This window comes from Microtus ochrogaster, chromosome 8, assembly GCF_000317375.1.
Source record: "Microtus ochrogaster isolate Prairie Vole_2 chromosome 8, MicOch1.0, whole genome shotgun sequence".
Lineage (NCBI taxonomy): Eukaryota > Metazoa > Chordata > Mammalia > Rodentia > Cricetidae > Microtus > Microtus ochrogaster.
In genome coordinates, this window is record NC_022015.1 from 68,460,538 (window position 1) to 68,474,659 (window position 14,122).

The 14,122-nt window shown below is 47.0% G+C and overlaps 1 protein-coding gene across 1 annotated transcript in view; it reads right to left on the bottom strand.

The window, feature by feature from the left end:
• Positions 1 to 9,320, bottom strand: part of Blnk (B cell linker) — a 64,183-nt gene extending 54,863 nt beyond the window's left edge. The window contains exon 1 of the mRNA XM_005352266.2: positions 9,213 to 9,320. Coding sequence (XP_005352323.1) covers positions 9,213 to 9,259 — 47 coding nt within the window. The 5' untranslated portion in view covers positions 9,260 to 9,320. The remainder of the gene's footprint in view (positions 1 to 9,212) is intronic.
• Positions 9,321 to 14,122: the final 4,802 nt, after the last annotated feature.

The following is a 14,122-nucleotide window of genomic DNA, read 5'->3' on the forward strand; positions in this document are numbered from 1 at the left end:
AATAAAAAAAAATATAAAAAAAAATAAAGTTATTGCTGTACAAACAAGCACGAGGGGCCTGAGTGTGTTCTCCCAGCACCTGTGGGCGTGCCTGCAACCCCAGCACTGAGGAGCAGAGACAGGAGGATCCCAGAGTTTGTGAGCCAGCCAGTCTAGCTGAACCTTCGAGTTCCAGGGTGAGTGAGAAACTTGTCTTACAAAATAAAGTCGAGTGCAACTGAAGAAGACACTACGTGTGGGCTTCTGTCTCTAGCATCCACACACCTGTGCACACACACACACACAAGTACTCACATACTCAGTCACACACACTTAAACAGGGCCACACAGCACAACACAAAAGGATACATTTAAAGAAAAACCTTGAAGTAGTATCTCATGGATCAAAGAAAACTATGGTCATGGCCCCTTAAATAGCCTATATTATCAATTTTTAAAATTACATTCATTTGTTTGTTTATGTGCATGCACATACACGAATGTGTATGTGCTCCATGGTGCCATGTGGAGATCAGAATACAACTTTGGGAATCAGGCCTCTCCTTCCATGCTGTTCCGGGAATGGACCTCAGCTTGGCAGGCTCGTTCACTCACTAATGGTCTCGCTGGCCCAAACAAGCTTTTGGTTGTAGTGAAACACACACAGTCCAAATGTCACCGTTTATATAGCAACATTTAGTAAACTCACAAGATCATACAACCACTGCCACCATCCAGACACAGAGTAGTCAGTAACAGTTTTAAAACACATTATTTTCTTCAATACTTTTGAAGTTTTAAATGAATAGCTTTTGTTTTAGTGTGTGTGTGTGTGTGTGTGTGTGTGTGTGTGTGTGCGCGTGCACGCACGTGCGTGTGTGCTAGAAATTGTGTGTGATTGTGTTAGGAGGGATCTTCTACAAGGCCTTGCATTGATGGGCAGGCTCTCCCACTGAGCTCACCCCCAGTAGTGCTACCATCATTTTATAAGCAACAACATTCACCCTAAAATACAGCACTCAACACATAGGTCCAGCCATTTGGGGTTGGCATGGCAACTGAGATCTTTGAATGTGGATGTGCTGTGAAGCCAGAAGTCCCCTCATTACTTTGTACAATTAATGCATGCTGAAGAATAAAAGCCTTAGGGAGGGGAAACTGTGATCAGGCTGGAGAAAAATTAATTAATAAAAAGTAATAAAACCTTACAAATCACACACATATATATAGAAATTAGCTTTCTCAGAATTTAGGATTCTGCTTTCCATTTTCTTCTCTGTATTTTGGTTGCTCTGTTTTGTTTTGTTGAGACAAGACTTCATATAGCCCAGGCTGGCCTGGAATTGACTGTGTAAGGTCATAATGACCTTGAGCTCTCTACCTGCCTCATCTTGTCTAGTCTTGGAGTTACAGGTGTGTGGCGCCATGCTTGCCTTTCCATTTCTTTTTTTGAAAGTGTATTTACCAGGGTTGGGGAGATGATTCCATGATTAAGAGCACTAGCTGTTCTTCTACAAGACCCAGGTTCAATTCCCAGCACCTCCATGGATGCTTATAAATATCTGTAGCTCTAGTTCCAAGGAACCTGACACCCTCTTCTGGTCTCCTTGGGCACTAGGCATGCACACAGTTGCATGTTATGCACAGAGATACACGGAGGGAAAACACACCCAAAAAATATAGTATATATGTATATTATTAGTATATAGTATTACTTCTCTTTTCCAGATGACAGAGCCAAAGTAAAATGAATTCAGTGCCCTCCTCCCAGACTAAGCTAATTAGTGCTGAGCGGGCACCCAGACACAGGTCCGCCTATTCCAATCAACGTGAATTCTCTGTCTCATGCAGCAGACGCTTTCCCAAGCTGCCTCCTAAATTATATCACATTGGTGATGGATCCCTGGCCTGCAGGGAAGGCCAGCTATGCTCTTTGTAATTATAACTTACCCTCAGACAATGGGAACCACTGTAGGCCCGGTCACTGTAAAACACACCAATGTGGCACCGCTCACACGTGAGTCAGTGAATTCAAGTTGGGGCTTGAAAATACGCAACAACCCAAGTCACACCTGAGTCTACAGAGCTTCGTGGAGGTGTCAGACAAGTAAGCGGGCTCCCTTTTAACTTTTTATTGTTTTTTATTTTTATTGTTTTCTGTGTATGAGGGTTTTGCCTGTGTGTCTATCTGCATTTCTGAGGATTACATGTGTCCCTGATGCCCAAGAAGATGATGAGGCTCTATATGGGTCCTGGGAATCGAACCCTGATCTTAACCACTAGCCATCCCATCCCTTTTAGCTTTTTAAAATAGTTATCGAAGATATGTATAGAACACTGACTAGACTAAGAAATTTATTGGCCAATAAATTCCTCAGGGAGGGAGATGGGGCAAAGAGATGATGTGTGGCCTTCTTTGCCTCCATCCACAGGCAACATGGAGGTGTGAGGGTTATCGCTGGCTTTATTGGCACTAGCTTGCACAGGTGACTTTACCTTTCTGGTCTCAATTGTCCTTCTCGAGACATAAAGAGGCTTGAGAAATGTCTCTTATGTCCTGCAAAGGTGGGCCTCAGTGCTTCTCTGCAGAAACTATGTCTCAATATAGACAAGCAGGCACGCTGCAGCATGGACATCTTGACCAACACTGGCTCTGTAATTCTCAGTATCCAGTGTAAAACAACAGCACGGCCTCTCCTTGAAGTTACTAAGGCCGGTAATAGCAGTGTTCAACTACATGTGGGCTCTTCGGTGTGTGTGGCTTTATTTCCAAGAAGCTCAGAAGCCCGGATGCATGTACGCTGCCTGCCCTGTGTGAAGGAGTGAAGTCTGAAGAAGATCATCATGGAGGCAGAGCTGCTCCTGGGTTACTAAGGTCCCTTCATCAGGCAAGTGATCAGCAGAGAAGTGTAGCCCAGCAAGGGGACACCCAGAGTTCTTAAGCTGGCTCCTTTGCATTTGAACTGGGCTTTGATTGTTCTCTCAAAATCTACACATGCGGATCCAAGGGAAATGACATTTTCAAGGCCTAGTCCGTAGTCGTGGGAGAGTTGTGAAAATATCAGAATGAACTCAAAGGCTGCAGGAGTAGCTGCCAGTGTACTGTCTTGGCAAGGAGGTAAATCAAAGTCGGGGATTGGCCAGGTGGTGAGGGAGGGGCTTGGAGAAGGGCGTCTTTGGGAAGCAAATGCCTCTCAGCTGTGAAATAAGAGTTGGGAAGGGAGTAAGGGAGAAAGAAAGACAAGCCTATTCCCATTATCATGCTTTAAATGTTAAATGTCCCCATAGGCTTCTGTGTTTGATGATGTCTTGGAAGACTATAGAACTTTGGGGACCATGGACTAATATGGAGAAGTGGGTATCTCTGGGCAGACCTGGAAGATCATATCCATTTTTGTTTCTATCCCAAACTTTCTCCTTCCTGGTCTTCCAAGATATAACCAAGCCACATAATGCTGGTTCCCAATGCTGTTGACCAACCATGCCCTCCTGGCCATGATTAGATTGTGAACAAAAATGAAACCCCTCCTCATTTAGGTTGTTCTGTGAGGTATTTCTGTCACAATGATGAGAGAAGTGGCTAACACACTGGTGAATGAAGACCCAGGGACAGAAAATGCGCCAGTAATAAAGACGCTCAACACACGGTCAAGAGATGACATGATGTGCCCCAAAAGAAGTTTTTGTGGTGGCCAGACATCCCTAAGACCCCACATCAGTTAGCACAGAGGCCGCTGCTTCACAATGGCGCTGGCGAGCTTAGAGGGTGTGGGACCTAGAAGACAGCGTCTAGCGTCACGTTTGAGATGTCTCCACTCTTCGAGGGACCTTTGAGAGGAGCGCTGGAATTCCAAACCCTTTGGACTACATTTCTGGAGTGACAGATGTCATTCTCTTGCCCCCTACCAGCAGTATAGTTGGTCCCTAGGGTCCTGAGTCCCTCGGGACCTAGGAAACCCAGCAAGGCTATGGAATGAGAAGATTAAGCCCATTCCTGAGACTTTGAGCATCAACATCCGATACCGCAAATAGAAATAAGCTAAGCCGCCCCTAAAGGAGTGTAGTGCCACCTCCCTACAAATGACCGTTAAACTAAGTGAAGTAAGCAGGCACAAATAGACAAATACAGCGTGCTTCCAGTTATTTGAGGTTCCTAGAGGAGACACAGAGAAGACTGACTTCTGGGGGCTGGGAGGGTAGTGGGACTTACTGTTTAATGAGCACCGAGTTCCAGTTTTGCAATAAGAGTCTTGGGCATGAACGGTGATGGCCGTTACACAAGGCTATGAATGTATCCAATGCTACTGAACTGTACGCACAAAAATGGTTCAGATGGCAGACTTTATGTTATATGGATTGTGTCAGAATGAAAAGGGAGGAAAACACAAAAATCAGGAGGAGTCCCCGAGGTAGAGTCATAATTCCAGAGTCGCAGGTGTCTGAGAGAGGCATTGTGACGTCTGTGGCATTTGTGGAACAGGTATACAGGCTCCATTGATGAGGCTCTGTCTGCAGAGGGCAGGAGCCTGGAAGTTCCCTGAGTTCAGAGGCAGGATCTAGGATCAGCCACCAGCCTTGAATGCCCGACTTAATAAGCAGAAAGCCTGGGTCCTCCACATAAAATCAGATAAACCATTTCCTGAGACCTTGATAAGACCAAAGACAAAGAGTCGTTTTATAGTCATGGAGGATGGAAAATACAGAACTGATTTATAATAGTGCCAGGTAAAACTCCTAAAAGAAAAAAGATTCTACTCTCAAAATCTACTCGTCAGGGATGGCCTAGTGGGTGCTCCTGAGGAAGATAGCCTCAAGGATGCCACCCTGGCTAAGGGAGGATCACCTCAAATCTGTGTCTCATAAACACTGCAGGAGATTCGCTTATGAGACAAAGAAGATTTTAAAGAACGGTGACAAGTGTGTGTGTTATCAGCCCTGCATCTCCTTAGCTTTTGTTTTTATCCCTGGGACACACCTCACCTCTTCGGGAGCCAAAGATGGTCATTGGCAGTTGGAACCAGCCTTCTGGAGTCAGCTCTGTCACCCTTCTGAATACATTAGAAGTATTCCTTGAGAGCCAGGGAAGAACACAGTGCTTAGAGAAAGACAAAGATGCATGTCACAATCAGCCTCCCATGCTCACAGGGTCACAAAGTTCAGGGCTAAGCAGGACTTCGGGAGTTAGTTGACAAATGTAGGAAACGTGGGAAGGTGAGGGCCTACCTCGGATGGTGTGGAAGAAGAGGACACAGACAGAAAAGAAATGGAGGAAGGCTAGAGGGTGTGGCGGGTGAGTAGGCAGGAGTGAAGGGCAGGGAGGATGAGTCAGAATTAGAGCCGATCATGAAAGCATTGACAGAAACAGGGAGGGGCTGAGAGGAGGGAGGGAGGGAGGGCGGAAGAGTGAAAGAAAGCTGAATTGATTAGAAAGAAGTTAATGTGAAAAGTCCAGGAATGGGAAACTCCGATGGAAAATTTCAGGAGATGAGGAGAGAGGTGTGTCCCGGGGTCTGTCAGAGAAAATCCCAGGGTGAGTCCCTAGCCAGCAAGGCCTGGACACCCATGACAGAGCCTTCTGTCCCGAACAGTTTCACTGGCCACTTAGGTGAGGCCTGAGAGACATGTAGGTCATGTCTACAATCCATGCAAAGTTAAATGCCACAGATGTCAGGCTCGGTAGAGAAAATGGCCAAAATAGAAAGAAGAAATGAAACTAGCAGGAAACACACCAGGGGTCACTGTAAAGTCCTCTGCTTATGTCCATAAATTCATTGCAAACTATAGAATTAATATGAATGACCATGATAGCAACATTAATAACTATTATCTTTTTTTGTTTGTTTTTGTTTTTGTTTTTCGAGACAGGGTTTCTCTGTGGTTTTGGAGCCTGTCCTGGAACTAGCTCTTATAGACCAGGCTGGTCTCGAACTCACAAAGATCCGCCTGCCTCTGCCTCCCAAGTGCTGGGATTAAAGGCGTGCGCCACCACTGCCCGGCTTCTTTTAAAGTTAGTAGTTATGATATACTGTCATGATGTCAGTTGCTTCATGGGACAATTCATCTAATTCCCACAATAGCCTGATGGTATTGGTACTATTATTATAAACCTTGCTTTACAGGTTAAAAAAACTGGGGCCAGGAAAATTAGGTAAACTTGGCCTAATATCACAAAAACCTTGGTTTGTCTGATTAAAACCAACACGATATCCTCTAACCAATAAGATAAAGATTGAGGAAGCATGATTTGACCAGTCTTATGTCAAAGACTTCTTCTACTTAGACAAATCAGTATGTGTTCATGTGTGTTGCGGGGCGGGGGATACACAAACACAGATCAGGGGAAGCTGTTAAAATGTAAAACTTCATTTTCAAGTCAGTTATGGTACCCTGAAAAGAGCAGCTGCTAAAGCTCTCTGGGATTGTAGATTCCCAATGCTCACCCAGTGACATGGTGCTTGTGCGGTACTAGGGATCTTTGCTGTTGAAGAACTGAGAACCCAGGGCTCAGTCAAGTTTGTGATGATGGTACTACCTTATAAAACTCAAAGGGCAATCAGGGCTAAGAACCAAGTATGAGATACTGCAAGTCTGGGGACTTCTATTAACAAAGAAACACATGCATAGATCTGTTCACACACACGCCTGGCCACCTCACCTGTCCCAGTTCTGGTACACAAATCTCTCAGTGAGTGTCACCCCCCATTGGGGCCTTAGGAGCCTTTCATCCTTCATGCTGAGTATCCTTCCCCCAGCCCCAGCTCCCAATTCTGTCCTCATTTCCTTGGTTCACTCTGTTTTTATTCTTTTCCTAATAAAATAAAATGTTTTCATCCCTTCTCTTGGATCCGGGTCATCCCACTGAACCCCCATCCCTGGATCTCGGTCATCCCACAAACACTCACTGTGTGGTCTTGTCATGTCATTGTTGTTTACTCTGCTTTACCCTGAGCAAACCTCTTTATAAGTTTGAAAGGCCTGCAGAACTCTGGACATTGCTCTCCATTTACATTGCTACCTGGTGCCAAAGAACTGGCTAGGCAACTTTCTGAGCTGCTGTTGGCCAGTCAGGGCCCACGAAGCAGAGGGAGCAAGCGTTTCACCTGCCCATTCCCACCGGGGCACGTGTTTACAGAAAACAGTTGAAGTGGTGTTTTGAGCTGCTTTGTTTACAGTCTCCTTTCTTTGCGAGTTTCCACACATGGAGCTTCCAGGTCAATGTAAAAACAGGCTGATTCTGTGTGGACAATTTAGTAACCAAGTGGAGAAAATGCTGTTTTGCTTTAAGAAGATGAACGTAGCATGTGATTATCTGCAGTATAATTTTGGTCTTCAGGCCTATAATATAACATCATGCCCATCACCCACTCCGTGATTAGACCGGACTTCGTCCCAGGGGCAATGGGTCATAAAGTGATTAAAGTTCTATTGCTCGCTTATTCCAATTCCCATCCTGGTTCCCTGAAGCAAGCTCTGAGGCTTTGGACGGCTTTAGATTAGGGACCTTTGGGACCTCTGTTCAGAGCAGTCCTGAGGCCTCGTCTGCTCTCTGCCACATCTGATCTCTCCCTGCTTTCCCCCTGCTCACTGCTGCGCCTGGGTTCCTTCTGTTCCCAGCAGGCTAGTCTCTGTGCCCCCGGCTGCTTCCATCCAAGCCATCCTGTTTGGATCTGATAACACAAACCACTACCCAACTCTGCATGGTTAGACCCCACCCCCACCCGGCTCTCACTTTCCCATTGGGTCCCACCAGAGAGGACCGAGGTCCCAGGGCCTTCAAACCCTATACGTTCCACTCCACAGCCTCCGCTGGGCAGAACGCTCCTCTCCAGCGTTTGATCTCCTTATATCAGCCTCTGTATCCACCTCAGAGTGATGAAACTGTGTTACCTGAGCTACCTCTCAAGAGCCTGGTTCTTGAAACAACTTCATGAAAATGTCTCCGCTACTGCAATCCTCTTTTCCACTTTGTGGCCCCTTCTTACCTCCACTGCTCCCCCTCCTCCTGCGAGATGCATAAGAAAAGACCCAAGGTGCCCGTGGGACCTTCTGACGTCCATCCATGCTTAACGGCCTTTGGCTCTCCTGGGCATGCTCTGGAAATGGCTGACCAGCTGGGGCTGCCCGCTGTCCTAGGCTGCTTAGTGCACCTCAGTCTGCTTCTTACCGCACTCCTCAGGGCTGGAGGACCCACAGGCTAACTGTGAAAGGCTGCCCCTCCCCCAACTCTAGATTTATTATTCTTCAACTTTGTCTCAAAATCTCCAGTTCTCCAACTCCTAAGTATGACCCCATGAAAGTCCAAAGTTCCAATCTACAGCGGGAATATAGCACACTCCTGAACATTCCAAAGTTCCAGTCTCTAAAAGCCATTGGCACCGCTACAGGGAGGCAAAAGGATCTTCACACTCAAAATTTGGGAAGTATTTTCATGGACCCTTGACTTATGCCTTGGTCCACTGCATGCATGATATATATATATATATATATATATATATATATATATAAAAGCTGTTTTTTGAATTATTATTGTTATTATTATATTATTTTATATTATTTGTGTGTGTGGTACCTGTGTGGGCATAATGTGTCAGGGCATACATGTGCCATGCAGTGAGTATGAAGTCATAGGACAGCTTTGTGGAGTTGCTTCTCTCTCTCTCCTTTTGTCTAGGTTGTGGGAATGGAACTCAGGTCCCAGGTTGCTAGGCTCACACAGCAAGCACTTTACCCCGTGAGCCACTCGACTGACTCTTCAGCAGTTTTCAAAAGAGATGATTATTTTACTGTCATAAAAGCATTGGAAAGACATATAGGCGTCCCCCCCACGCTCCGCGCTTGCCATAAACTTAAGATGAACACTCACAAAATAAGCCAGAGACGATAACCAGCATTGCCCACAAATGTTCACCGTGCGACGGGTGCAGACTGTTTGGACAAGCCCTTCCTCAGCAGTGTGACCTATTCAGACTCACAGAGCTGGCCATTGGTAGCATGTGGGCCAGAGAACTTTCTATCTTCTTGCCTTTCCAGGGCTTCACCCTTCACCCTATCACTGGCAAAACCCAGCCAGGGCAGGTCCTCTCATTCCTACACATTTCTTAAAAAACCCGGTCTGCTTCCGCTTAGCCATTGCCAGTCACTTCCTTGGAACTGGCGAAGTATTCTAGGGTATTGGCGCCAGTAGGAACACCGGTGGGGAAGGAACAGGGGTAAGGATCCGAAGGGAAATTTACCTCAGCTTCTGGCTGGCAGGGACAGTAATCTTATTCAGCTTGTCCATTTTCCCCTAGAGGAGCCGTGGATCGCTGTCCAGTGGATGTCAGTAGCTCCCAGCCTTTCCAGGGAGCAGCATGGTAGGGCTCCGGGCTCAAGGGCTGAAGCCGCTGGAACTGACTTCTGAGAGTAACCACAGGCTGCTGGCAAACACCCCTGCACAGGGGAAGTAAAACTCGCTGGAGCGCATCGTCAAGTTTCATGTTTCTACGAGATCATGTGATCCAGGGAGTCAGCCAGCTTGGCTGATTACTGCGCGTTGTGTAAACTCTGGTAGCGAAACCTTATTGGGCATGCAAATCCCTTTCCAGCACCTCTCTTTTATGACCAGGTGTGTTGCCAGGTTGGAATAAGCTTCCGGCTGGACAAGACTTCCTGTCTGTCCCAAATCTTAGGTAGTCCCTTTTTTCAGCAGATAGCCAGTGTCACCTGCAACTTCCCAGGTACAAGGAAAAGCTGAACAGTCAAGTAGATCTGGAATACTCTTGGGGGCCTTCTGCTCGTTTGCATGAAGCCATGGATTAGCCTCTTCTGCTCAGAGAGCTAAGACACGAAGTGGGCTATTCATGGTGCTCCTTCCTCATACAGCTGGGTGGCAAAGTCATGACAGTGGTCATTTACTCAGAGACGTGGGGTCTCTCCTTCTCAAGCTGTGCAAGGTCAGTGTCCCTTAGGGGTAGAGACAGGTGACTCCAGGAAGGACAAATTAATTTCCATTCTGCACTGTGTGGAGTCAGGGGTTGCCTTGCTGAGAGTTCAATGATTTCAAATAAAATCAGAATGTACCCCAAATCAGCTGAGGACAAGCCCAGCGATTTCCCATCACATGACACCAGGCACATGCTTCCTAACTCCCCTCCGTGTGACTTCAGACACTGGTCCTCTCATCAGATCCAAGCGGTATGTCAGATGAGGGGTATTCTAAGGACAGTGAGCTCCCCCTCACCTGTGGCTGTTGACCCCATCCAGACAGCTCTGCTGCCCTCCTCAGGACTCTCCAGTTAACCCCCCACTTCCTCTGCCTACTCTGCAAGCTTCTGGTTTATCTGTGAGTTAACAAGCAGAATGCAATCTAGGGTCAAGGGTGAGAAAATGAGCTGATGTGCTCTTTCTTCCTGTTGTACCTGGGCACCCCGCCCATGCTCCTGCCACCTGCTAAGTCCTGGTCACCTGTGTGAGGGAGGCAATGTGCCTCACATAATCCCATCAGCCTGGGTCTAAAACATGCGCATGGGGACATAGTGGAGGACTTTCAGTTATCTCTCCTGTTACAGCCCAAAGGTCTGACTAAAGAGAGACAGGGAAGGAGGACCAGACAGAGGAGGGAGAGCAGGGATGGATTTCTTTGTTCAAACCGAAGTTCTTCTGTCCCCTGGGTCCCTTGCCTCTTCACATTCATGCCTTCTCTCTAAATTTCCCATTCCTTGGGATGTTCAGGAGCTGATGCTTCGAAGCTGATAAAGGGTGGGGTCCTTCTGCCCGAGAATAGATCATCATGAGAAAAACGCCAGAGCTCACTTCCTGTAGCTGTTGGCTTGCCCTAACCATGTTGCTCAGTTTTCTTGCAGTATATCCTGAAGGGAGAGGATCTAGTTCCCTGCTCCTCCCCTCCCCAGTTCTTAGTGGAAAGAAGCAGGAGGAAAACATGAATGATGTCATCAGGGGGCAGGAGGGTCTGGCCAGTGGCATGATAACAGTCTCTGGTTCCTTCTGAATTATTGTAAAATGCTCCCCCTTGGCCCCCCAACTTTCCTCTCCACCAACTCTGCTCAGCACCTGGTCTGGCAGCTTCTTATTTCCCCAGAGAAAGAGACGGGGGCAAGGGTTCCACTTCTGCTTTTTCTTTTTACAGCCGCTTGTCTTTCTTCTTTTTACTGTATGGAGTCTGACATGATGAAAACGAGAATCTGCTTTTCCAGGTTGGACGTTTTGTCCCATGTGGTGTGCTGTGTGGTGTCAGAGCCCGACGTCCCAAGCCTGCCACCATGGCTTCACAGCCGTCACTGCTTACCCAGAAGGGCTGTGCAAGAGCGGAAACCGATGACTCCAAATCTTAGCAGTGGGCTCATTAATGGAGCAGAAGCCCAGGGCATAGGCCATGATGGGCATTTGGGCCCAGATATGACAGCAGGCATGGAGAGCGTGACAAATCCCAGGGACAGCCCTTTTAAAATGTGTGATTCATGTGCGGAGAGAAGTAGAAGCAGAATCGCTTTGGAAACAGTTTGGTATTATCTAGCAAGTTTGGTGGTGGGACCTACTTGTGACAGCGTAGGCCATGGGTCTGTAAGACGTTTCTAAGTGGTGCACCAAGCTCCCATGCACAAATGTCCAGTGAAGTGCTACTGCTCCCCCTCTGCAGGGCAGTGTGCATGCCGTGCGAGGGCTGAGCCGCTGAGCACCAGCTGGCAGCGGTGTTCTAACAGGAAAAGCAAAAGCCAGCTCTGGAAAGGGCCCAGTTGTTCAACAGGAGAATAAGGAATGAATTATATCATACCCACATAAATGAATACTATCTAATGGTGGAAATTAGTAAACTCCAGCTGTATCACTATGGATAAATAGCAAAAATAATATTTTTCTCTTTAAAAGTATTTTATTATTATTTTATGTCCATTAGTGCTTTGCCTACATGTATGTCTACGCATCTAACCTGAATACTTTGTGCCTGCTGGGGGCTGAAAGCCCTGGATTCCCTGGAACTGCAGTTACAGACATTTGTGAGGCTCCATGTGGGTGTCAGGAATAAAATCCAGGTCCTCTGGAAGAGCAGCCAGTTCTCTCAGGGACTGAGCCATCTCTCCAGCTCTAGCAACAACAACAACAACAACAACAACAACAACAACAACAATAATAATAATAAATGAAATAAAGAGACACTGAAGAAATGGATGAATAGGCCTACAGGATGGCTCAGTGGGTAAAGGCCCTCGCTGCGAGACTGACTCCTGAATTTAGTCTCTGGTGCCCACGTGGCAGAGAGAATGAACCAACGCCTGCGTTTGCGAGTGCCTTCTGACCTCCACATGCGGGCAGTAGAGCATGTGAACACACATATAAGTAAAAGTTGACTTTGAAAAAGAAGCTGATGTCTCCTAGAAATGGCTGTCTGAATAAGACCACATGGTGGGAATGTCAATAGACATTCTAAATGCAGCGGCAGAAACTCCCACAGAGTCCCTCCCCTAGACAAAGGTCTGTAGGCAGCTAATTAATGACTTCTGAGACAGGGGAAATTAACCTCGTCTAGGGGTGAGCCCCCTACTAAATGAGCCTCCAATATGAAGCAGTCAGTTCTGAAATCATTTACACACAACACAACGACACAATACATACAAACAACAGAAACAGACTCAGCAAGTTGTACTTATGTAATTGTGCATATATATATATATACATACATTTACATATATGGAAGCGATAATCAAAGAAAAAGGAGCCATAAATTTGATAGGAAGACAGGAGGAAAATGGGAGGGGTTGGGGGAGGAAGGGGAAGGAGAAAATGATACAACTATATATGCGTGTATGATAAAAATCAATGAAGGGAATACAGAAAATTCAGGTGAATGATTTCCAGGGAATGAAAATTGGGGTGAAAGGGCTCCCAGGGCTTCCAGGCAGGAGTAGCGTCCTCTTTCTTTTGTGTGTGTTTGATGCTGGAGGGTTAGTGTGTGTGTGGAGACCAAGGGAATACTAGGTCTTGTTCTTCAGGTGCTGTCCGCCTAGTTTTCTGAGACAAGGTCCCTCACTGAGACATGGAGCTCAGCGATTCGGCTTGACTGGCTGACCATCAAGTCCCAGAATTCCTTCTGCCTGTCTGTTTTCCCAGAGCTAGGATAGTAAGTGTACCACCAGAACTCAGGCCTTCACGCCTGCACAGCAAGCATTTCACCAGCTGAGCTATTCTTCCAGTCCCCATGTCCTATATCTTAAGTGGAGTGACGGATGTTAGTATTTTATTGTTATCATTCAAATCTCACTCATGGGCATTGACTATTTAGCAGGAATAATAGAGGTCTAGGATTATTGAGGAAAGACAGCGTGCCTAAGCCCGAATCAGCTCTGTGGGAGACTGAAGTTTGAGAATGAGAAGACAGATGTAAGGGAGCTTGGAGTGAGGCCCGCACAGCTCTGGTCGGTCTTGGATGCTTGCTATTGCCCGCAAAAACAACACAACAACGTGTCTATTGGGCGCTTCCTGTGTGTCCTGCGCTCCAGTCACATGTGTTTTTCATATGAAGAGTTGATTTTCAGGCTAAACGGCAGATTCACAGTGGTGTCCTTCCTCCACAGAGGAGCTAGGAGTCCGTCCAAGGCTGTTTACAGTCTAAACTGCCTATCAAAAGGGCTTTCCAATGAGAGAGATCTGTGCTGCAGATAGAAGGCTCTGTCCCAGCATCAACCACAGACTTGAGAGTGTCACTTAGTCTCCCTGACTCCAGCTGCTCTCAGAGGGCAGGAGAAGGGATTCAAGGAGAGCCCAGACTTGTGTGGCACCATCTCAACAGTGGTGAGGCGTCTAAAAACGGTTTGCACCTGCGGGACTTCACTGTAGTTTCCAGGGGAGAGGCCTCAGGTTCTCCTTTTTTCAGTCATCTTCTCGAAGAGAGGCTAGGTGGGAGCCCAAGTCCTCAGGGGGCCCGGCATGGCAGCTGTAGTTCAATCAGTCTGCTCGGGCACTTCTCCTCAGACTGTATTTCCTTCCTGCGGCCAGTTCAGGCAAACAGGCAATGTGTGGTGTTGGTACCGTGCAGTCTGGTTCTAGGCAGATCCGTGACCCCATTAAGGTCATTGTCCTTTCTCTTTAGTGATGTGAAAATCAGGAAGGAATGGTTACTCCATCTGTCCTGGAGCCCGAGTTCCTGCCC